The 26,267-nt window shown below is 44.0% G+C and overlaps 1 protein-coding gene across 1 annotated transcript in view; it reads left to right on the top strand.

The window, feature by feature from the left end:
- The window catches only part of LOC145356565 (dynein axonemal heavy chain 17-like), an 811,195-nt gene that overhangs the window by 674,887 nt on the left and 110,041 nt on the right, over window positions 1-26,267 (top strand). Inside the window, exons 69-70 of the mRNA XM_080209339.1 lie at window positions 9,548-9,718; window positions 25,217-25,339. Coding sequence (XP_080065465.1) covers window positions 9,548-9,718; window positions 25,217-25,339 — 294 coding nt within the window. The remainder of the gene's footprint in view (window positions 1-9,547; window positions 9,719-25,216; window positions 25,340-26,267) is intronic.

Below are 26,267 nucleotides of genomic sequence, written 5' to 3'. Positions count from 1 at the left end.
GTATAAAGACACTTTACCTGAATGTTCCAAATGTTTCGTGCAAAGTGGATGAGCTGATGTCACAGATCAGCACAAATGGATATGATCTAATGGCCATTACGGAAACATGGTTGGAGGGTGACGAGGACAGGGAGCCGAATGTCCGGGGTATCAGGTGTTTAGGAAGGTTAGATGGGAGGAAAAAGAGGGTGGGGTAGCTCTGTTAATAAAGGATAATATCAGGGCAGTAGTAAGAGAAGATATAGGCTCCAAACAGCAAACATAGAATCGTTGTGGGTGGAGATAAGGAATAGTAAGGGGAGGAAGATGCTGATGGGTGTGGTCTATAGGCCCCCAAATAATAACTTTGAGGTGGGGCGGGCTATAAACAAGCAAATAAATGATGCGTGCAGAAACGGAATGGCGATTAATTATGGGGGATTTTAATCTGCATATTGATTGGATTACCCAAGTCGGACGCGGTGAGCTTGAGGAAGAGTTCTTGGAATGCTGCCGGGATAGTTTCCTTGAACAGTATGTAACGGAACCTACAAGGGAGCAAGCTATCTTAGATCTGGTGTTGTGTAACGAGGCAGGTAGAATTAGGCATCTTCTTGAGGGATCCTCTTGGGACAAGTGATCATAGTACGATTGAACTTCTGATGCAGATGGAGGATGAAAAAGTAGGGTCCAGAACCTGTGTCCTCTGAACAGAGGGGAGTACAATAGGATGAGAGCGGAATTGGCAAGTGTAAACTGGGGGCACAGAATGGTTGGTAGGACAGCTGAGGAACAGTGGAGGATTTTTAAGGAGACCTCTTTCAGTACTCAGCAGAAATATATTCCGATGGCAAAGAAGGACTGTAGGAGAAGGGATAACCAGTTGTGGTTATCTAAGGAAATAAAGGAGAGTATTAAATTTAAAAGCTGATGTGTTCAGAGTGGCTAAAAGTAGTGGGCGAGTAGAAGATTGGGAGAGGTTTAAAAATGAACAAAGAATGACCTAAAAAGGTGATAAAAAAAAGACTATGAAGCTAAACTAGCACTAAATATAAAAAAGGACAGTAAAAGCTTTTACAAATATATAAAGAAGAGGCTGGCTAGAGTGAATGTTGGACCCTTAGAGGATGAGAGGGGGGTTTTAGAATCAGGGACCTTGTGGTGAAGGATCCTCTTGGGGAGAGTGATCATTGTATGGTGGAGTTTCTGGTGCAGATGGAGGAGGACAAAGTGGGTTCCTGGACACGTGCCCTTTGTTTGAACAGAGGGGAGTACGGTAGGATGAGAGAGGAATTGGCGAATGTGGACTGGGGGAGCGCGTTGGAAGGTAGGTCTGCTGAGGAGCAGTGGAGGATCTTTAAGGAGATCTTTCTTGGTGCTCAGCAGAAATTTATTCCGATGGTCAAAAAGGACCGTAGGAGGAGAGGTAATAAGCCGTGGATAACGAAGGAGGTGAAGGAAAGTGTTAAATTAAAAGCGGAGGCGTTCAGAGTAGCTAAGCGTAGTGGGCGAGAAGAGGATTGGGAGAGGTTTAAATGTCAACAAAGATTGATAAAGAAGGGTAGGAGAAACTATGAAGCTGGGCTAGCGCTTAATATAAAAAAGGATAGCAAGAGTTTTTATAAGTATATAAAAAGGAAGAGGCTGGCTAGGGTGAACGTTAGTCCCTTAGAGGATGAGAAGGGGGACATAGTGGTAGGGGATGGGGAAATGGCTGAGGTCTTGAATAACTTTTTTGTTTCGGTCTTCACAGAGGAGGACGTGAATAATTTGCCGGGTGTTTGAGATGGAAAGGTGGTAGGACTGGAGGGTCTCAATGACATTACTGTTACTAGAGAGGCAGTGCTTAACAGACTGGAGGGGGCTGATTGTGGACAAGATACCAGGACCGGATGGAATGCATCAGGGGTTCTGAAAGAAATGGCGGAGGTGATAGTGGATGCCTTGGTGGTTATTTTCCAGACGTCGCTGGATTCCGGGGAAGTGCCGGAAGATTGGAAAGCGGCTAATGTTACGCCGTTGTTTAAGAAGGGTGCCAGGCAAAAGGCGGGGAATTATAGGCCGGTTAGTTTAATGTCTGTTGTAGGTAAAATGTTAGAATCCGTCATCAAGGAGGAAATAGCGAGGCATCTTGAGGGGAATTGCTTGATAGAGCAGACACAGTACGGTTTCGTTAAGAGGAAGTCGTGTCTGACAAATTTACTGGAGTTCTATGAGGATGTGTCTAGGGCGGTGGATAGAGGAGAGCCGGTGGATGTGGTCTTTCTTGATTTTCAGAAGGCGTTTGACAAGGTGCCTCACAAGAGGTTATTGCAGAAGGTCAGAGGGCATGGAGTTGGGGGTAGGGTGTTAGCGTGGATAGAGGATTGGTTGTCAAATAGGAGGCAGAGAGTGGGGGTCAATGGGTGCTATTCGGATTGGCGGTTGGTGACTAATGGAGTGCCCCAGGGGTGGGTGCTGGGGCCTCAGCTATTTACCATTTATATAGATGATCTGGAGGAGGGAACCGAGTGTATGGTGTCGAAATTTGCTGATGACACCAAGATTGGTGGAACGGCAAATTGTGCGGAGGGTGTGGAGAGTCTGCAGAAGGATCTAGATAGGCTGGGCGAATGGGCCAGGAAATGGCAAATGGAATTTAATGTTGGCAAGTGCGAGGTGGTCCACTTTGGTAGGAATAATGGTAGGAAGGATTATTACTTGTGTGGCGAAAAACTGCAGCAGGTGACGGTGCAGAGGGACCTCAGGGTCCTTGTGCATGAGTTGCAAAAACCCAGCTTGCAGGTGCAGCAGTTGGTCAGGAAGGCGAATGGGATGCTGGCCTTCATAGTGAGGGGGATTGAATATAAAAGTAGGGAGGTCTTGCTGCGGCTATATAGGGCATTGGTGAGGCCGCAGCTGGAGTACTGTGTGCAGTTTTGGTCGCCGTACTTACGCAAGGATATTTTGGCCTTGGAGGGAGTGCAGAGGAGGTTTACTAGGCTGATGCCGGAGTTGAGGGGGTTGAGCTATGAGGAGAGGCTGAATAAACTAGGCTTGTACTCGTTAGAGTTTAGAAGAATGAGGGGAGATCTCATTGAGACATTTAAGATGATGAATGGGATGGATAGGATAGAGGTGGAAAGACTCTTCCCGCTCAAAGGACAGTAGGACTAGGGGGCACAGCCGCAAGATAAAGGAGTTGAGAACGGAGTTGAGGAGGAACTTCTTCACTCAAAGGGTGGTGAATCTCCAGAATTCTCTGCCCGTTGAAGTGGTGGAGGCTGCCTCGCTAAATATTTTTAAGACGCGGGTTGATGGGTTTCTGATAAGAGAGGGGATTAAGGGTTATGGGGAGAGGGCGGGAATGTGGAACTGAGCCACGACAGATCAGCCATGATCTTATTGAATGGCGGGGCAGGCTCGAAGGGCCAGATGGCCTACTCCTGCTCCTATTTCTTATGTTCTTAGCGGTGGGAGTTGAGGAAATGGCTGTGGCTTTAAGTTTTTTGCCTCGGTCTTCACGGAGGAGGACACGAGTAGTTTGCCAGATCTTAACGATAGAAGAATGGTAGGAGTTGAGGGCCTGAATGCGATTACTGTCACTAGAGAGGTAGTGCTTGATAGACTAATGGGACTGAAGGTGGACAAGTCCCCAGGACCAGATGGAATGCATCCCAGGGTTCTGACAAATAGCAGAGGTGATTCTGAATGCCTTAGTAATTATTTACCAAAATTCACTGGATTCCGGGGAAGTGCTGGAAAATTGGAAAACGGCTAATATTACGCCGCAGTTTAAAAAAGGTAGCAGACAAAAGGCAGGGAATTATAGGCCGGTTAGTTTAACGTCTAGTTAGAAAAATACTAGAATCTGTCGTAAAAGAAGAAATAGCGAGGCACCTAGAAAAGAATGTTTTGATCGAGCAGACGCAGCATGGATTTGTTAAGGGGAAGTCATGTTTGATGAATTTATTGGATTTCTATGAGGATGTGACGAGTGCGGTAGACAGAGGGGAACCAGTGGATGTGGTGTTTTTAGACTTCCCAAAGGCATTTGATAAGGTGCCTCACAAAAGGTTGCTGCAGAAGGTTAGGGTGCACGGAGTTGGGGGTAAGGTGTTAGTGTGGATAGAGGATTGGCTGTCTAATAGGAGTAAAAACACCAGGTTTTAGTCCAACCGATTTATTTGATAGTAAACTCTCAAGCTTTCGAGGGGACTCCCTCTTCGTCAGGTGAATGGAGAGTTCTGGCCTCGGACAGAGCATATAAAGCACAGACAGTATTACTGATTAGATTGCGAATCTATTACCCCAGTCCAATGCCGGCACATCTACATCATGTCTAATAGGAAGCAGAGAGTTGGAATCAATGGGTGCTATTCTGATTGGCGGTTGGTGACTAGTGGAGTGCCGCAGGGATCGGTGCTGGGGCCTCAGCTATTTACCATTTATATATACGATCTGGAAGAGGGGGCTGAATGTAGGGTGACGAAATTTGCTGATGACACGAAGATGAGTGGAAAAGCAAATTGCATGGAGGGTGTGGAAATTCTGCAGAGGGATCTCGATAGGTTGAGCACGTGGGCGAGGACCTGGCAGATTTAGTATAATGTTGGCAAGCGTGATGTTATCCACTTTGGCAGAAATAATAGTAGGGGGATTATTATTTAAAAGGCGAAAAGCTGCAGCGTGCTGTGGTGCAGAGGGACCTGGGGGTCCTTGTGCATGAGTTGCAAAAACCCAGTCTGCAGGTGCAGCAGGTGATCAAGAAGGCGAATGGAATGTTGGCCTTTATAGTGAGGGGGTTAGAATATAAAAGTAGGGAAGTCTTGCTGCAGCTGTACAGGGTACTGGTGAGGCTGCAGCTGGAGTACTGTGTGCAGTTTTGGTCGCCGCACTTGCACAAGGATATATTGGCCTTGGAGGGAGTGCAGAGGTGGTTCACTAGGCTGATACCAGAGATGAGGGGGTTGGACTATGAAGAGAGACTGAATAGACTGGGTCTGTACTCGTTGGAGTTTAGAAGGATGAGGGGGGATCTTATAGAGACGTATAAGATAATGAAGGGGATGGATAGGGTAGAGGTAGAGAGATTCTTCCTGCTTAGAAAGGATAACAGGACTAGAGGGCACAGCCTCAAGATAAGGGGGGAGCAGTTTAGATTGTAGTTGAGGAGGAACTTCTTCACTCAAAGGATGGTGAATCTCTGGAATTCCCTGCCTGTTGAAGTGGTGGAGGCTACCTCGCTAAATATATTTAAGTCATGGGTAGATAGGTTTATGATAGACAGGGGAATTAAGGGTTATGGGGAGAGAGCGGGAAAGTGGAACCGATCCACTTCAGATCAGCCATGATCTTATTGAATGGTGGGGCAGGCTCGAAGGGCTAGATGGCCTACTCCTGCTCCTATTTCTTATGTTCTTATGCTCAAATTTGAAAGCTATTTCACTGTCCATGAGCTCAATACAGCAGTGAGAAACAAGAGAAGTTGAGAATCTGGATTATCCACCAGCAACATATTCATTTCCGGTGAGTGTGGAGGAATGGCTGCCTTCCACTTCTGGGGTCTTCTATCAGGGCACTTCTGCTGTGGACAATGGCTCTACATTTCTTTCATCAGTTGCACCATCACTTAAAAGAATCGTGGTCTGGGATGGCCTTGGTGGCTGTTCTGTTACTGCCAAAAGCCTGAAATGCCCTGGCATACTGAAGTCCCTTCTACCTGATCTGCAAATGCCAGGATAGCACTCATAAGAAAGCTGTTAGAGCGCCTAGTTGTATTTGAGTTTTAAGTCCAGCATGATTACAATATCTACGTTAATGTAACATAAAAATGACAAGGAGGGGCAGACCATTCAGCCCGTCAAGATTGCTCTGCCATTCAATTTGATCATGGCTGAACATCAAATTCAATATCCTTCCCCTCCAGTTGTTGATCTCTTTAGCCCGAAGAGCTATATATAATTTCTTCTTGAAATCACATGTTTTGGACTCAACTACTTTCTGTTAAGTGAATTCCACAGATGCACCTCTCTCTGGGTGAAGAAATTTCTCCCCCACCTCAGTCCTAAAAGGTTTATCCCTTCTCAAACTATGACCCCTAGATCTCTATTCTTACAGTCAAATCTTCTTGCTATGAAGGTCAACATACCATTTGCCTTCTTTACTGCCTACTGTACCTGCGGAATAGCCATCCTGTTGATCAATTTTCTTATTGACTGGGTATAATGATTAATGGTACATAGTACTGTCTACAGTAGTATCGATCCTATGTATAATATTGCAGTAATTTGTCGTCACAACCATCGAAGGAAAGGGGTTTTATAAATTTAGGTGGTTACATATTGCTTTAATAGCTGATCACTTTATTTGATGGTGATCTCATGTTCAGTTTTAATTTCTACTCCATACAGGCAACAACACCTAGAATCTGTCGTTTACATCTTTTTATTTTTGTGTAAAAACTCACAACCCTTAACATAGCTGGACATTACAAAGATATCGAGCAAAACTGGGTAAATAGAATGAAGATACAGATCAGCCCTAATGGCAGAACAAGCTCAGCAAGTTGAATGGCCTACTTTTTTGTTCCTGTTTTCTATATCGATATTAATGAATAGGCCCTGGCGCTTATGCAAGCATTCATGCATCAAGCTGTTTCTTCAGTCAAGTTAATCTAGCCCAGATCTCAAAGAAATATTAGTCAGCTAAATAAACGTTTCACGTAGCACCTCTCTGATTTTGTACAGATTTTGAGGTTAAATGTTATCAGGCCTGATCAATTTTCAGTGCCTCAAATCAAGCTAAGGCCATTTAGCCATTTATGTTCAAGGGGTCAATTTTTAAAACATTTATACCTATCATCTTCAATAGTGAAAATGAATACAAAAAATATATATTCAGCAGTATCCTGCTCCTCAATCCTGACCACCAAAATCTTTCAAAGGACTGACTTTTCTGGCCACTAACCAAATTTATAAAGTTTCACCACAGGAATTCAGCTGATTTTTCAATTGTGGCTTTAGATATTGTCAGCTGTATCTAATACCTATGCATGCATTCTTTCTGATGTTTTATACTTATGTTTCAGGTTACTTTCTGACTATTTATATAAATAACTTACTTCCATCAACCAGCACAGCACACTCCAATCTCAATTTTGAAACCTTTCTTTAAACCTGAAAATTGAGCCCATTTTTACAGAAAGTACTAGGTTGTATGCAACAATAGTTTTCTCAACCAAATGAAATATGATCATAAAAATACTATTGATAAGAACTGAAGGTTTGTTGGAACATGGATTTTCCCCACCAGAAATAGTAGCAGGAATAGACTCCATTAAAAGTTTCATATTTGAAGTTTAAAAAAAAAGAAAAGTTTAGAAAATAGGACAACATTTGTACTTCTCTTTGAGAGTTGTGCAGTGACAGTAATGGGCCAAATAGCTTCCATCTGTGCTGTGAAATTCTATGGTTCTCACGTGGAAATTCAATATCATCTCAGGACTACAGCTACTGATTAAATCCATTAGTTCCGAACATGTGAAATAAGAAAGGAAATTTTTGCCTGCACTCTTTTCCTTACCATACTATCTATTGGATAAGGTCTAATTTCTGACCAATTATCATGGTTTCATAATATGTCACTAATATTTGCCATTGTGCTTCAAACAGGATAATAAAGTGCTTGAGAAAACTTCTGGGATGGGATTTTATGACCTCGCTCATCCTGAAACTGTAAAATCCCACCTGAGGTCAATGGATCTTTCCATGGTCCGCCCCTCACCCGCTCTAATACCCATGTCATGTGGGATGGTAAAATTCAGGCCAAGATGTCTAAAGAAACTTCTGTATTGTTAGAGGATTTGCCTTTATATGACCAAAGACTTTATCCTTGTGAAATATTTATTAAATTTAAACTTAAAGTTTATTTATTAGTGTCACAAGTAGGCTTCCATTAACACTGCAGTAAAGTTACTGTTGAAATCCCATAATCACCACACTCTGACACCTGTTGGGAAGCCTAAAGAGATTGCAGCCCTGGTGTTGAGATTCTATAGTAGAGGCCATTGCCTTGATTCGCTCCTGCTTGCTGTAACTAAAGAAAAAAGGATATTAATCAAAAAGCAGAATACGTTGTTCTTTGAGGGATTGCAGGTTTAAAGTGAACTAACTTAGGCTCGTTTCAATGCTAGAGTGAGGGATTTACCTGTAGAATGTGCTTCTTTTTCCCAGTGACATGATGGTGCACTCTTGTACAAGGCTACCTCTTGAACACTTACAGTAGCCAACTTCATCACAATACCAGATGGTATGTCCCTGGAGGTGGGGAATGGGAGAGGTGGGGGGCTGGGAAATGGGAGAGTGGGTGATGAGGAATGGGGGAAGTGAGGGAAGGGGGAAATGAAGGATGGGGAAGCTGATGGAAGGAGATGGGGGAATGGGTACCTGGGTGGTGGAGAATGGGGGAAGGTGAGGGAGGGAAATGGGGAAGTTTAGGAAAGGGAAATAGATAAATAAAGAGAATAGATAAGTGGGTCGTGGGGGATGGGGGAGCTGAGAGAATGGGGAAGGAGAATGGGAGAGGTAGAATGAGGAAGGGGAGGAGAGGGGATAGGGGGAGAGGGGAAAGTGCAACAGATGGGATGGGAAGGGTGGAGGGGATGGGAAACAGTGATTGACTTTTCAGTTGTGAGTGGGTTTGCAATATATGTCTTGTTGAAGTTGTAAGGCCACACTTGGAAAGCTGTTCCGGTCACCTTATTGTAGAAAGAATATTATTAAACTAGAAAGGGTGCAGAAAAGATTTACCAGGATGCTCCCAGCGCTTGGTGGTATGTGTTATAAGGAGAGGCTGGATAGACTGGGACTTTTTTCCTTGGAGCATAGGAGGCTTAGGGGTGACCTTTTATAGAGGTCAGTAAAATAATGAGGAGCATAGATTAGGTAAATAGTCAACATCTTTTCCCAAAGGTAGGGGTGTTTAAAACTAGACGGCATAGGTTTAAGATGAGAGGGGGGGAAATACGAAAGGGTCCAGAAGGGCAATTTTTTTCACTGTGTCTGGAATGAACTGCCAGAGGTAGTAGTAGAGGCAGGTACAATGCTGTCTTTTAAAAAGTATTTAGACAGTTACATGGGTAAGATTAGTATGGGCCAAACGCAGGCAATTGAGACCAGCTTAATGGTAAAAACTGGATGACATGGACAAGTCAGGCTGAAGGGCCTGTTTCCATGCTGTGAACCTCTATGATTCTGTGGCCGAAACTCTACGTATTCCAGGGTGGGCAAGGCTGTCAGAATGGAAATCTCTGTTGGCCTTGGGCAGGATTTTACGATCTCACCTGACCAAAGCCATAAAATCCCATCCCATATGTCTGTATTTAATTGGCTGTGAGCATCATAAATCAGCGAACCTGTTTTCTGGGGTCCCTCTGCCATTGGGGGATCTGTACTGCATGGTGCATTGAATCATAAATCCGTCTTTGACTTCGGTGTGTTTTTTTTTAGAGCACTTATGCAAAAGTAGATCATAATTAATGCATTAACTTTAAAAGAAATGTTATACAATTGTCCATTTTATTATTTAGGCTTTTCATGGCACATTTGAAAAAGCCATTCTTCGCTCAGTACCAGCAGAAGATGTAGTGGAGCGTGTTCTCAATCTCACAGATGAAATCACTTATTCGGTTTTTGTGTATACAACCAGGGGTCTCTTTGAAAGAGATAAGCTCATTTTCACAGCTCAAGTTGCTTTTCAGGTAAATAACTATATTATCCAGTGTGTATTACACTAAAATTTTAATGTATTTCTCCATATTCTGTGAGTATTTGTTAACAGTTATAGAGTACAAGATTATTTGGGGCTATCAATGGAGGAATTAAATCACAAGGATCAAGTCAGGTAGATTTCTTTACCATGCCCCTATGGTTAGCTGGGGCTTCATATTTTCTTCCCCAAGTTAATTGTAACACCAAGTGCTGTCCTGCCCCTGGCTAGTACATTTGCCTCAAAAGTAAGCAAATCTGAACAAATGGGTCTGAAATAATGCATTATGTTTTCATGTTTGGGGCCTTCAAGTTGCTAATGGAGCAAAATGCCCAAGAACAAAGGATGAGATTTCGCAGGCCTGTTAGCCACAGGCTTAAATCCCATTATAGCGGCTAAATTTCACCCATGCAGTGCGTGAACCTGATTTGTATGAATCTGAATCCATTCTAATAAACTTAGACTGATGCTAGTGTCACAGCTTTAACCTTTAGTTGTGATTCATGCATGCGTGTGCACGTTTTTCAGGGGGCATGCAAAATACTTGTGTCCTCAGAAAAGCATTTTTGAGGATGGCTTGTAAGGGAAAAGCAATATCCCCTGAGTATTTGGCTGGTGACACTTGCTCAGAGGCCTGAGAGCACAGCAAATGCCGGATGGAATGAGACTTTTAGTGCCACCTGATCTGTGATAGAGCTGTGCATCGGCTTCCTGAAGATGCATTTCTGCCTTGACAGATCTGATGGGGTCCTTCGTACAGACCCAGAAGGTCTCCCACATCGTGGTGGTCTGCTGTGCCCCACGTAACCTGGCTCTGCAGCAGAGCAACAACCTTCATCACGAGGAAGACTTGCCACCCCTCCAGGCCTTCCTCATGAAGGTTGTTACCCCAGTGCAGAGCACTTGCCACCCCTCCAGTCTTCAGATGAGGATGACATTCAGGAGGGTGTTGAAGAAGAGGCCACTGAGGATCTAAAGGATACTCTCAAGGGTCAACCAGATTTGAAACTTTGGCTCTATTCTCTGCACACAGATGCTGAGTTTTTTTAGCATTTTTTTTCAGATTCCAGCATCTCCTATAATTTGTTTTTATATAGAGGCACAGAATTCTCAGGCTGACATCCCAGGATGCTGAGGAGGCACCGAGCTCTGGCATTAGGGTCTGGGTGTTGCTAATGTTCTCCAACAAAAATATGCAATGCTTACCTAATTTGAATAAAAACTATGGACCTAATGAGATTTCTGCATTGCACATACACAGTTGCCAACAGACTTTGCTTTTTAAGATCTGCTGTGCACCATGGGCACTTTGTAGGTCTGAGACATCTATCTGGATTAGCAAGTACTTTAGTACCTCTGGCACACATTACACAACCTTATGGAATAATGTTGATGGGCAAGTTATTTTGGGCAGATGTGTAGATATTGGGAATGGGCTGCATTTTCTGGATAAAGGCAGTAAAAACAATGTGACAGTTAAGCAAATCTTTTAGTGCTTTAATTAATTTGAGGTCTAGAAATTTGGTCACACAATGCTTTCCTTTTGACTGCTACATGAGCTCCCACATCTCCAATATGGAGGACAGGAACAATACTCTCCTAATTCATCCTGAAGTCTATTACTTGACGTATTGATTTGGAGGTAAAGTGGATTGAGGATTAGCTATCCAACAAGAAGCAGAGAGTTGGAATAAATGGGTGCTTTTCTGGTTGGCAGTTGGTGACTAGTGGCGTGCCACAGGGATTGGCACGCCACTAGTCACCAACACAGACGATCTGGAGGAGGGGGCTGAGAGTGGAAAAGCAAATTGCGTGGAGGATGTGGAAAGTCTGCGGAGAGATCTGGATAGGCTGAGTGAATGGGCGAGGACCTGGCAGATGGAGTAAACATTAGCAAATGTGAGGTTATCCACTTTGGAAGAAATAATAGTAGGATGGAATATTATTTAAATGGTGAAAAATTGCAGCATGCTATGGTACAGAGGGACCTGGGGGTCCTTGTGCACGAATCACAAAAACTCAGTCTGCAGGTGCAGCAGGTGATCAAGAAGGAATAGAATGTTGGCCTCTATCGCGAGGGGGATGGAATATAAAAGCAGGGAAGTCTTGCTGCAACTGGAGTACTGTGTGCAGTTTTGGTCCCCTTATTTGCGAAAGGATATATTGGCCTTGGAGGGAGTACAGAGAACGTTCATCAGGCTGATACTGGAGATGAGGGGTTAGCTTATGAGAAGAGATTAACTAGACTGGGCCTGTACTCATTGGAGTTTAGAAGGCTGAGGGGGGGTGTCTTATAGAGACTTACAAGATAATGAAGGGGCTAGATTGGGTAGAGGTAGAGAGATTCTTTCCACTTAGAAAGGAAACAAGAACTAGAGGGCACAGCCTCAAAATAAGGTGGGGGACCGTTTTAGAACAGAGTTGAGGAGGAACTTCCTGTCTGAGGGTGGTGAATCTCCAGAATTCTCTGCCCGTTGAAGTGGTGGAGATCACCTTGTTGAATATGTTTAAGTCGTGGGTAGATAGATTTCTGAGGGAATTAAGGGTTATGGCGAGCAGGTGGAAAAGTGGAATTGATCCACTTCAGGTCAGCCATGATCTTATTGAATGGCAGGGCAGGCTCGAAGGGCTAGATGACCTACTCCTGCTCCTATTTCTTATGGACCAAAAAGTTAGTGTACAGTTCTCATTCCCTGAAATAGAAGCTAGACCTTTTGACTAAAAAGGGGTTCCTCACCTGTTAGCGGGAGAGAATCTCAAAGAAATCACTCAACGCATCAAACGGTTTATTTTCGCCGGGGGAGATGGCTTCTGTTAAACCTAGTGCCTCTCTGAACAAAGAAAAACATCCATTCTTATACATTTTTCAATCATCTTCACAGCCCATCACAGCTGGACCTTGTCCAATAACATTGATTACAGATTACATACAGCAATCACATATCCAATGAAAAAGGCATTACATAAGGTGGGCTTGTGCATGATCAGCTCGTGGTACCTCAGTCAATATTCTCTTTCTTTCTCCCATCTGGAGTCCTTGAATGTACAATGCTCCTTGTCCAGTGGGCCCCCTTATCTCCCATGACTATCCTCCTTAATCCTCCGTGTCTGGTTTTCATCCGACACCTCAGACCACAGACTGGTACCAGACAGCAGTATCTGTGGTCTTTTGTACACAAGCTTTTGCTCAAGCCAACTAATGGTGGTCAGGAATGGGGCTAAAAGCTAGCATCCATCCTGTGTTGTTTTACTATTCTGAGCTCCTGTTAACATGGTGGAGTTTTCATGTATGCCCTTTGTGATCGTATAACAGTAAATTCATACATATTTATTATATATTATTTATTCCTACTAATATAAATTGCTATACAAGTACCTTTTGAATATAAATTGTTTTGCAGGCACCTAGAGCAAGGATATTGTTCCCTCTAAACCTATTCTTTAAATCTTCCTTCAACAATCCCCCCTTTCGGCAAAGGGCTGGCCCACCAGCCTCCGAAATCAAAATTTTATAGAATATATTAAAAATTTGGAATGCCCTGTAATCCCTGCCTCATTGTGCTGCAGTCACATGATTTCAGGAATAATGGTCACTTATGTCAAATTGAATTGATCCGAATTACCCTGCCTGCCATATTGAGTCATGTCCCTTGAGGCTTCAGCAGTGGCCCTCATCCTTTTGTGTTGCTTTTGTATTTCTTGCAGGACTGGCAAGTGATAATGCCCCATGTAAGTGCTAGTAGTAGTTGTAGGCTTACTATTATGTGTGAAATAATTCGAATCCAAGGGTGTATATTAACATTCAGTCCCCAATCCCACACTCTCTGCCACCAGTTTCCTTCCTGTAATACCATTTCAGTGTCCTTTTCTAAAGTCTGAATTTTTGTTTGTATCTAGTGGTATAGCTTAACTGAGTGCCCAACCTTAAATCTTAGCTCCCTCAGAGTTTTTGCTGGTGTGGGATAGGGGCCAGTTCTGGTTCTTTATAGTCCTGTAAGGTATCATGGAGGGTGTCTGACATTGATGGTTATTTGCCCTTGCCCACATATCCTGTGCGGGCAAAGTGCCCAGAGGCTGGCTCAATCTCCAGGACACATTCCTTGTACTGTTGAAGCCAACATTTGTCATGTCTCCCTGTCCCACAGGATGGGGGCACACGGTAATGTCACCCCTCTGCAAGGGGAAGGAATTGTTCCTATGTATGGCTGCTGTCTCAGTCAGGTGGTAACGGAGGGAATTATTTCCTCCTACTACCCCTACCAGCTGGAACAAGGGAAAAGGTCCTGAGACTGATGTAACTATAGGGATCATCAGAACCATCCCCACTGCAGTAGCCTTGCTCACCCCACAATCAAGGACTATTGGTGATGCCTTTGAGGGTGCACTTTTTCAATGCCCCTGGCTGTCTGACTATCTGTGCCAGACAGGAGCTGTCAATCCAATCGGCTACCTCCCCCTTTGGAACTAACCGAGATTGTCTCATCTACCCCACCACCCATAGGCCATATGCTTAACAAAACTGCCCCTCTTGTAATCATGCAGTATCCTCCCTTTCTCTATCTATCAAGTGTTTAATCGCGCAAGCATGGTCCTCCAGCAGCGTTATTGCAACTAACTGCCTATCCATACCCGCCTCCCCCAAGTTGCTTGTGTCTCTTGTGTTTTTTTTTCTGATTTGTTTTAAGAACATAAGAAATAGGAGTAGGAGCAATTTAAGTTGTTCTACCTTCTTATTTAATCCCTGGGTATCCAAAGAACTCACTAGCGAGATTCCTGAGTTCACCCCTGTGAGCATGTCACTAATTGTCCCTCTTTTTCTCCTCTTGTCCCTGAACTCTAGGGTCCCCATGGCATTGGCAGCCTGTCTCATAACAATTTGACTTAACAAAACATAAGAACATAAAAAATAGGAGCAGGAGTAGGCCATCTAGCCCCTCGAGCCTGCCCCGCCATTCAATAAGATCATGGCTGATCTGTCGTGGCTGAGTTCCACATTCCCGCCCTCTCCCCATAACCCTTAATCCCCTTGCCTATCAAAAACCTATCAACCCGCGTCTTAAATATTGAGCGAGGCAGCCTCCACCACTTCAACGGGCAGAGAATTCCAGAGATTCACCACCCTTTGAGTGAAGAAGTTCCTCCTCAACTCCATTCTAAACCGCCCCCCCTTTATCCTGAGGCTGTGCCCTCTAGTCCTACTGTCCTTTCTGAGTGGGAAGAGCCTCTCCACCTCTATCCTATCCATCCCATTCAACATCTTATACGTCTCAATGAGATCTCCCCTCATTCTTCTAAACTCTAACAAGTACGAGCCTAGTTTATTCAGCCTCTCCTCATAGTTCAACCCCCTCAACTCCGGAATCAGCCTAGTAAACCTCCTCTGCACTCCCTCCAAGGCCAAAATATCCTTGCGTAAATGCGGCGACCAAAACTGCACACAGTATTCCAGCTGCGGCCTCACCAGTGCCCTATACAGTTGCAGCAAGACCTCCCTACTTTTATATTTAATCCCCCTCGCTATGAAGGCCAGCATCCCATTCGCCTTCCTGACCACCTGCTGCACCTGCAGGCTTGGTTTTTGCGACTCATGCACAAGGACCCCGAGGTCCCTCTGCACTGTCGCATGCTGCAGTTTTTCACCACATAAGTAGTAGTCCTTCCTACCATTATTCCTACCAAAGTGGACAACCTCACATTTGCCAGTTCCTGGCCCATTCGCCCAGCCTATCTAGATCCTTCTGCAGACTCTCCACACCCTCCGCACAATTTGCCGTTCCACCAATCTTGGTGTCATCAGCAAATTTCGACACCATACACTCGGTTCCCTCCTCCAGATCATCTATATAAATGGTGGATAGCTGAGGCCCCAGCATCGACCCCTGGGGCACTCCACTAGTCACCAACTGCCAATCCAAATAGCACCCATTGACCCCCCACTCTCTGCCTCCTATTTGACATCCAATCCTCTATCCACGCTAACACCCTACCCCCAACTCCATGCCCCCGACCTTCTGCAATAACCTCCTGTGAGGCTCCTTGTCAAACGCCTTCTGAAAATCAAGAAAGACCACATCCACCGGCTCTCCTCCATCCACCGCCCTAGACACATCCTCATAGAACTCAATAAGTTCGTCAGACACGACTCCCCCTTAACGAAACCATGCTGCGTCTGCTCTACCAAACAATTCTCAAGATGCCTCACTATTTTCTCCTTGATCACGGATTCTAACATTTTTCCTACAACAGATGTTAAACTAACCGACCTATAATTCCCCGCCTTTTGCCTGCCACCCTTCTTAAGCAACGGCGTAACATTAGCCGTTTTCCAATCTTCCGGCACTTCCCCGGAATCCAGCGACGCTTGGAAAATAATCACCAAGGCATCCACTATCACCTCCGCCATGTCCTTCAGAACCCTTGGATGCATTCCATCCGGTCCTGGCGACTTGTCCACAATCAGTTCCCTCCAGTCTGTCAAGCACCACCTCTCCAGTAACAATAATGTCATTCAGGCCCTCCGCTCCTACCATCTTTCCATCGCTAACACCCAGCAAATTACTCACGTACTCCTCCGTGAAGACCGAAACAATAAAGTTATTCAGGGCCTCAGCCATTTCCCCATCCCCTACCACTAAGTCCCCCCTCTCATCCTCTAAGGGTCCAACGTTCACCCTAGCCAGCCTCTTCCTTTCTATGTATTTATAAAAACTCTTGCTATCCTTTTTTATATTAAGCGCTAGCCCAGCTTCATAGTTTATCCTACCCTTCTTTATCAATTTCTTTGTCATTCTTTGACATTTAAACCTCTCCCAATCTTCTTCTCGCCCACTATTCTTAGCTACTCTAAACGCATCCGCTTTTAATTTAACACTTTCCTTCACCTCCTTCGTTATCCACGGCTGATTACCTCTCCTCCTCCGATCCTTTTTTAACCATCGGAATAAATTTCTGCTGAGCACCAAGAAAGATCTCCTTAAAGATCCTCCACTGTTCCTCAGCAGACCTACCTTCCAACGCACTCCCCCAATCAACATTTGCCAATTCCTCTCTCATCCTACCATACTCCCCTCTGTTCAAACAAAGGACACATGTCCGGGAGCCCACTTTCTCCTCCTCCATCAGCATCAGAAACTCCACCATACAATGATCACTCTTCCCAAGAGGATCCTTCACCACAAGGTCCCTAATTCTACCCACCTCATTACATAACACCAGATCCAAGATAGCTCACTCCCTCGTTGGCTCCAACACACGCTGTTCAAGGAAACTATCCCAGCAGCATCCCAAGAACTCCTCCTCGAGCCCACCGCGTCCAACATGGGTCGACCAATTAATATGTAGATTGAAATCCCCCATAATTACCGCCGTTCCATTCCTGGACGCCACATTTATTTGCATGTTAACAGCCCGCCCTACCTCCAGATCATTATTCGGGGGCCTATAAACGACACCCACCAGCGTCGTCCTCCCTTTGCTGTTCCTAATCTCCACCCACGATTCCACGTTCTGCTCTTTGGTTCCTATATCATCCCTTGCTACCACCCTGACTCTATCCTTAATCAGCAGAGCTACGCCTCCCCTTTTTCCTCCCTCCCATCCTTCCTAAACACTTGATACCCCTGAACATTCAGCTCCCAGTCCCTGTCACCTTGCAGCCACGTCTCTGTAATGGCCACCAGATCATATCCATTTGTGCTGATCTGCGCCACCAGCTCATCCACTTTATTCCGAATGCTTTGTGCATTCAGATAAAGTGCCTTCATCCCAGCCTTCACCTGTACCCTATTTGCCAGAACACCACCAACCATACTCACGCCCCCTACTCCTTTTATTATTGGGACATCCTTGGCCTCCCCCCTTACCTGCACCCTCTCCTTTACTTTAGACCCTGTAATGTCACCTACCCTCGCATCCTCATCCTCATCCTCATCCTCATCCTCATCCTCATCCTCATCCTCATCCTCATCCCCCCAAATTTGTTTAAAGCCCTAACTACAGTCCTATTTACACGATTAGCCAGGACTCTGGTCCCAGCACGGTTCAGACCAACCCCATCCCACCTGAACAGGTCCCGCCTACCATTCATGCTTTTAGATTATTCTGAACAGTATTCCAGCATTTGAATTGCAGAAATATTGATCAGAACCGATGCAATCTCGTGTTTCATATTATCATACAACATTTCTCCTTCATTAAGACTACAATCCCATTCTCTGGTCCCTTAAAAACCATGGGACTTGGCAATATTGCTGGACAGGGAGTCTGGCGGAGTGGGCTGTGGAGTAGTAAGAGTGGCAAAACAAACATACAGGGACAATGCCGCTGCATCCGTCTCCTCATAATATCTGCATATTCCGAGTCCCTCCTTGGGCAGTTGGGAAGGGCTGAGCCCAGGTGCACATATAATTCCAGAAACTCATCCATCCTTTTTCCACACTTCCCTGTGGTCCACACAACTGGTGGTCCCATCGGAAATACATTTGACACACACACATACCAGGCAGTTTCCCATATTGGGACCATGGTAGATTCAGCCATTATCTTTTGGATTATAACTCTTGAGTTTTCATATCAATACAAGCACAAATGTCACTAGTTGTCATAATGTCTTAGGGTGCGGTCCATTTGGGTGCAAATCTCACTTGTTCAGGGGCCACTCTCAGTAATACTCCATTCTGTGCTGCTGAGCAAGTACAGCTGCCTGCATCCCATCATTTTCGTCACAGAAAATGTGGAATGGTTTGGTGATGTCAGGCAAATCCAAAGCTGGTGCTGTCACAAAGCCGGCTTCAAATCTGAAAAAGCCGGTCTTGCATCTCCCCCCTCTATCTTGTCCTGACTAGTCCTTCCTCCCTTTATCAAATCCTGTAAGAGCTTTACCACTTGGGCATAATCTTCCAAAAACTTCCTACAATAACTAAAGTCTTCCATATTTGTTTTATCCTCTTTCTTGTGAAAAGTCTTTGAACAATTTTTCCCCTGAATATTATAACCTAAGAACATCTTTGAAACAGATCAAATCTTTCAATTTGATTCCAGGTCATAACTTATTTTAATTGTTTGTTCTTGTCCTAAATAACATAATTTTATTAACGTAACTTGCTTACAGCACATTTTCTTATGTCAGAATCATCATCCCAAACTCAGAAAACTGTGTGGGTTTTCAACTGCCCATTAGTGTCTATCTTATCTCTTCTTTCTTTTAAGGAAACTTTGATCCTTCATCTATAGCTATCACCAAAACTGCATTCTACTTCCTAGAATCCCTTTTAAATGTTTCTCTTGTATCCAATGAATCGCACTTTTGATTCTAGAACATAGAACATTACAGCGCAGAACAGGCACTTCGGCCCACGATGTTGCGTCGACCAATTAAAAAGCAATGACCTTCTAACCTAAACCAATCCCTTTCCATCCATAAACCTATCCACGGATCTCTTTAAACGCCCCCAAACTAGGCGCATTTACAACTGCAGCAGGCAGGGCATTCCAATCCCTCACCACCCTCTAGGTAAAGAACCTACCCCTGACATCTGTCCTATAACTACCACCCCTTAATTTAAAGCTATGGCCCCTCGTGCTAGCTTTCTCCATCCGAGGAAAAAGGCTATCACCGTCCACCCTATCTAAACCTCTAATCATCTTATATGTTTCAATAAGGTCCCCTCTTAACCGCCTTCTTTCTAACGAAAACAACCTCAAATCCCTCAGTCTCTCCTCATAGGACCTCCCCTCCATACCAGGCAACATCCTGGTAAACCTCCTCTGCACCCTCTCCAAAGCCTCCACATCCTTCCTATAACGTGGGGACCAGAACTGCACACAATACTCCAAGTGCGGCCGCACCAGAGTTTTGTACAGTTGCAACAGTTGTCCTCCTCTGTTTGCTATCAGCTCCTCTGTAACATATCTTTTATTACCCTGTTCTTTTTCTTTTCTTATTTATTCCACTGAATTATTTCCCTCAACTATAATTATATTAATCTGTCAATTTGGTGTTACAAGCAGGCTCTCCCTTTTAGCCCATCTGGCATCAAATACCATTTTCAACCTTCCCATATTCAAAATTTAAAACAGGGTATGCTTTGTGTTCAGAACTACTATTCCAGTTTATGAAATCTACCTTAGATTTCACTAATTTTGCATATCAATCAAACACATTTTAATTAGAGTGCATTTGGATGCCTTGGTGATTATTTTCCAAACGTCGCTGGATTCTGGGGAAGTGCCGGAAGATTGGAAAACGGCTAATGTTGCGCTGATGTTTAAGAAGGGTGGCAGGCAAAAGGCGGGGAATTATAGGCCGGTTAGTTTAACGTCTGTTGTAGGAAAAATGTTAGAATCCATGATCAAGGAGAAAATAGCGAGGCATCTTGAGGAGAATTGCTTGGTAGAGCAGACGCAGCACGGTTTCGTTAAGGGGAAGTCGTGTCTGACGAATTTGTTGGAGTTCTATGAGGATGTGTCTAGGGTGGTGGATAGAGGAGAGCTGGTGAATGTGGTGTTTCTTGATTTTCAGAAGGGTTTGACAAGGTGCCTCACAAGAGGTTATTGCAGAAGGTCAGGGGGCATGGAGTTGGGGGTAGGGTGTTAGCGTGGATAGAGGATTGGCTGTCAAATAGGAGGCAGAGAGTGGGGGTCAATGGGTGCCATTCGGATTGGCGGTTGGTGACTAGTGGAGTGCCCCAGGGGTCGGTGCTGGGGCCTCGGCTATTTACCATTTATATAGATGATCTGGAGGAGGGAACCAAGTGTATGGTGTCGAAATTTGCTGATGACACCAAAATTGGTGGAACGGCAAATTGTGCAGAGGGTGTGGAGAGTCTGCAGAAGGATCTAGATAGGCTGGGTGAATGGGCCAGGAACTGGCAAATGGAATTTAATGTTGGCAAATGTGAGGTTGTCCACTTTGGTAGGAAGGACTATTACTTACGTGGCGAAAAACTGCAGCATGCGACAGTGCAGAGGGACCTCGGGGTCCTTGTGCGTGAGTCGCAAAAACCCAGCCTGCAGGTCCAGCAGGTGGTCAGGAAGGCGAATGGGATGCTGGCCTTCATAGCGAGGGGGATTGAATATAAAAGTAGGGAGGTCTTGCTGCAGCTGTATAGGGGTACTGGTGAGGCCGCAGCTGGAGTACTGTGTGCAGTTTTGGTCGCCACACTTACGCAAGGATATTTTGGCCTTGGAGGGAGTGCAGAGGAGGTTTACTAGGCTGATTCCGGAGTTGAGGAGGTTGAGCTATGAGGAGAGGCTGAATAAACTAGGCTTGTACTCGTTAGAGTTTAGAAGAATGAGGGGAGATCTCAATGAGACATATAAGATGTTGAATGGGATGGATAGGATAGAGGTGGAGAGGCTCTTCCCAAACAGAAAGGACAGTAGGACTAGAGGGCACAGCCTCAAGATAAAGTGGGGGGGCGGTTTAGAATGGAGTTGAGGAGGAACTTCTTCACTCAAAGGGTGGTGAATCTCTGGAATTCTCTGCCTGTTGCAGTGGTGGAGGCTGCCTCGCTCAATATTTTTAAGACGCGGGTTGATAGGTTTTTGATAGGCAAGGGGATTAAGGGTTATGGGGAGAGCGGGAATCTGGAACTGAGCCACGACAGATCAACCATGATCTTATTGAATGGCGGGGCAGGCTCGAGGGGCTAGGTGGCCTACTCCTGCTCCTATTTCTTATGTTCTTATTTTGGCAGTATAATAAATCCCATCATTAAATACACACTCCCATTCTACCTGATCCAACTCCCTTTTCCATTAGATTTTTGATTTTACGTCTTAAAACTACTGCAAGTCTTATAACACACAGATCCATCCTGTCTGGGGCAGAATGGGTTAATTCTCTGCTTGTTTCAGCAGGGAAGGAGTAAATTCACTCAGATTGATGTCATCAGTTCAAACATTCTGGAATAATTCTTTCCATTTATCTTTTCATTGCCAGTTCTATCAAGAATGCACTTTCGAATTTAACAAAAAGCCTGATCCAGATTAATCCAAAATTATTTTTTATCACTTTTAAATATCCCTACTAAATTAAGACTTACACTTTCTTACAATCTCTTCAGTTTAAGCTCAAAATTTGCATGACTAATTATTTCTATAGCTCTGCCTTTGTAACCAACACAGGCAGATACAAAATCAAGTCTACTGTGTGCTGAAATGGTTAACTCTCCTTACAATTTTTCAGATGTAATGTAATGCCACCTTTTCCTACATGGCAGAGCTCAAATCTGTCCGATTTTATTCTTGAAAATGACCATGGTCACCAAGGCTAAGGAATCCCAACCCTGCCTCAATTGCACTAGCTTAAAATTTTAACTGAGAGAAAGTAATTTATTAAACTCACTCACAGAGAAGCAATTCACTTTGATCTGCTAAAACCTATTCCACCACATTAGGCTCTCGATCGCACAATTACATCGTCTCTCTCTGCCATACACAGAGAGTCAGCGGCTACTTGTTTTTTTTTAAACCCTTTCCTCCCCTCTTTGGCCTATTACGCTTCAGCCCACCAATTTAAACTGATTTGAGTCCCTTCTATCTTTGCAGTGGAAATGGTGCTGGAGTCTGTTATATTCAATGGGGCAATGATGGCTACCTTAGATTTCTAGTAGTTATCTACTGCCATTGCTCAACTTCCCAAATCATAATTATTAAAAGGTACCAGCCCTGTCTTTAGTATTGCCTGGCGTGCAGGACTCAATCCGTCAAGATATAATTGGAGGAAGACTGGAGTCTGTCAGTTGGCATTAGGAATGCTGCTATGTGCTAGGAATGCTGCTATGTGCAAGAAAAGCTTCAAACTTCCCATTCCCATATTCTTGTGCTCCTTCTCCTTTGTTTTAGGTGACCCCTATGATGGCATTCCAATTTAAGGGAACCTGACCTCGGGTGTTAGTTACATCAGCCTTAAAAGCCAGGAAGTCTTGCACCTGTTGTTGGGTGTTTGTGGTCAGGTCTGCACACCAAGTTCCATTCTAGTGGGCAGCCTGCAATTGCAGCCAGTAGTTTTCAGGCATTTTTGTTCTAACTAGCCCCACAACATCCTGATTATGGAGGTGATGGCACACCTGCATTTTTACCTTCTGCCAGAAAACTGTTACTACTGCAAGGCTTTAGTAGGGGCAATTTATCCAACAATGCCATAGTCTCCCCAGTGGATAGAAGACATATGTCATCAGCAACTGTGGTGGCCGTGGGGGTGCCCGAGGCTATTCCCCATATTCCCTGTTGAGCAGGAATTGCTGGGATGTATTCAATCTTTATAGGGGCTGCTTAATCTGAGTCCCTGGGCCATAAGATGGTAGGGTATCCCTCTCCCTCCCTAAACCTATACTGAGCATCTCTGCCTCCTCGTTATAGGATGGAGTGCTTGGGATTTGTTCTGAATGCTGGCAACATTGTTCTGTCATAACTGACAGCTGCTGTTTTCTACTATTAACATATGAATTTACTTTTTCTGTCAGAATTACATGGGCATGGAGTATTAAAATTAATGTCTTTTAATCCTTTTCTTTATTTTCTGCCTTCCACCACTCCGTCTGGTTTTCTGGGGAGTCGTGGGGCTTCCAACCTGATTTGATCATTTTGTCAATAACTTATTTCTCTCTGTGGGTCAAGGAGCCTACTGGCCCCCATTTGAGCTCACTTTCGTTACTTGTCATGATTGAGTGGGATTAGAGCCGTTAGAAATCCACTCTCGGAAGTCCGCGCTTATGTCTCTTGGCTAATTGTCTATCATAAGTCAGCTATTTATTCCAATACAATAAGCAATATCTGTCAATGCTTACGTCTCTTAATGAACAACCCACCAACTTTTTGTCTGCTGGCCACACCCTATTCACAAGTTCGGAATTCATCAGTCGCTGAATGCCACCCTGTATTTATAATGAGTAAATATAATTACCCGGTTCTCTGGTATCAGTCGACTGAGGAATCTGAGTCACAGCACCAAATTGTTAGCGGGAGAGAATCTCAAAGAAATCGCTCAATTCTCAGAGTTGGTCCTCACTTTAAACGGTTTATTTTCCTTTGTTCGTCAGAAAGAGGCACTGGGTTTGACAGAAGCTGGTGAAAACAAACCATTTGATGCGAGGATCAACCCTGAGCTTTGAGTGATTTCTTTGAGATTCTCTCCCCCTAACATTACTTTCCTCACTCAAGTAGGGTGCAAGTGCCCTCCCACCCTACTTTCCAAACATTACCATTATCCCCAGACACAAAGCAACCAGTTCCATCTTCCTGATGCTCTCTTTTCCTCACTTAGCTGCGTAACACCACAATAAGAAGTCTCACAACACCAGGTTAAAGTCCAACAGGTTTATTTGGTAGCACAAGCCATAAGCTTTCAGAGCGCTGTTCCTTCATCAGGTGAGTGGGAGTTGTGTTCACAAACAGGGTATATAAAGACACAAACTCAATTTACAAGATAATGGTTGGAATGTGAGTCTTTACAGGTAATCAAGTCTTAAAGGTACAGACAGTGTGAGTGGAGAGAGGGTTAAGCACAGATTAAAGAGATGTGTATTGTCTCCAGCCAGGACAGTTAATGAGATTTTGCAAGCCCAGGCAAGTCATGCAGATAGTGTGACATGAACCCAAGATCCCGGTTGAGGCCGTCCTTGTGTGCAGAACTTGGCTAAAAGTTTCTGCTCAGCGATTGTGTGTTGTGTGTCATGAAAGCCACCTTGGAGAATGCTTACCCAAAGATCAGAGGCTGAATGCCTATGACTGTTGAAGTGTTCCCCAGCAGCAAGAGAACACTCCTGCCTGGTGATTGTTGAGCGGTGTTCATTTATCTCTTGTCGTAGCGTCTGCATGGTCTTCCCAGTGTACCATGCCTCGGGACATCTTTTCCTGCAGCATGTTAGATAGACAACGTCAGCCGAGTTGCAAGAATATGTACAGTGTACCTGGTGGATAGTGTTGTTATGTGAGATGATGACATCCTTGTCGATGATACGACACATCTTGCAGAGGTTGCTGTGGCAGGGTCGTGTGGTGTCATGGTTACTGTGCTTACTCCAATTCAACGCCAGCATCTCCATATCATGACACCATAATGCCAGAACAGCTCCAGTCCTCAATTGCAGCTTGCAACCTGTTATTTTCAACAGCTCACTGGCTCAATATCTATGAGGCCCCACCTCATTATCTAGGAAACATGACCAAAGACCTTGAAATGCCTAACATTTCTAGGCCTAAGACCATATTACCATTTTTTTGCAATCCAAACTTGTTTAAAACTTGGGCAAAATGGCAAAGAGAACAACTAGGACATGTTTTAAGAAAGTGACTGATAGAAGATTAATGAATAGGTAGATGGCTTAGAAAGATTGCATTATTTATGTTGATTGAAAAGTTATTTTGTTAAGTTAAAGGGGTCAAAATTCTTGATGTATTGATCAAAGATAAATTCAATACCAATTAATAAATGGAAGCACTTCTTTGTCATATAGAAATTATCATTATTAATATTTTGTTCAAATAGGTTTGTTTGATGAAAAAGGAAATAAATCCACTTCATCTAGACTTTTTGCTGCGATTCCCATTTAAAGCTGGTGTTACCAGCCCTGTTGATTTTCTATTACACCAAGGATGGGGTGGAATCTTGGTATGTATTTATGTGCAAAATGACATTGCCACTTTCTGATAAAGTGAGAAATATGATGAATACAAATATGTTGTTATAACCCAGGACAGAAACTCCAAGGTATTTTAAGGAGTCAGCCTAGATCATAAGCTTTGCACTTTGAATTTTGGCAAAGGTAAGCATAAGATTTTTCACTTCAGGTATGATTCAAGTGACCCACTAGGGAGCTTTTCACTAACAAATGTTATTTTAAGAAACCATTTACATGTCACAAATTAGCAATAACTTTTATCAATTATAAACAGGGGAAAAAAAATCCATGATATTGTATAAACCTTAACAGCTATGGATCTTGTTCCAACACAAGCATTCTTAGAAACCTTCTGACCATGGAACTTTTAGCATACTTCAAAAGACAGAGACACACCTTGCCTCTATTACTAGCTCGCCAGCCACCAACAACCAAACCTCTAATAGCAGGGAGAAACACTGTTTTCAATATGGATTGCAAACAGTTTCTAACTAACCAAACTGAAAGTAGCTCTGGATTTACCTCTGAAGGAATCACCTGACTTGTCAATCAGTCACAACAGAGTAAGAAGTCTCACAACACCAGGTTAAAGTCCAACAGGTTTATTTGGTAGTAAACACCACTACCTTTCAGAACGCTGTCCCTTCATTTTGCCTGGGCTTACAAAATCAGTCACAAGCCAGACAATTCAAAAGGGTGGTAAAACTTCAGGGCATTGCATTAGGACCAGATTAAAAATAAACGAAAAGCCTATTGTATGACTCTAGCAACAATAAAAGGACATTTGGCTGAGACAAGCCCATAACAAAAAAAAACAGGTTGCTTACAAACTGCAGAGAACATAATTAAAAATACATCATTTACATGTATAGCATATTTAGTCTCAGCTTCATGTACTTATACAAATCAATAATAAGA

This window comes from Carcharhinus amblyrhynchos, chromosome 21 (genome assembly GCF_965287045.1).
Source record: "Carcharhinus amblyrhynchos chromosome 21, sCarAmb.v2.hapA, whole genome shotgun sequence".
Classification (NCBI taxonomy): domain Eukaryota; kingdom Metazoa; phylum Chordata; class Chondrichthyes; order Carcharhiniformes; family Carcharhinidae; genus Carcharhinus; species Carcharhinus amblyrhynchos.
The sequence above is the reverse complement of the archived record's forward strand: the minus strand, read 5'-3'. Positions and strand labels throughout refer to the sequence as shown.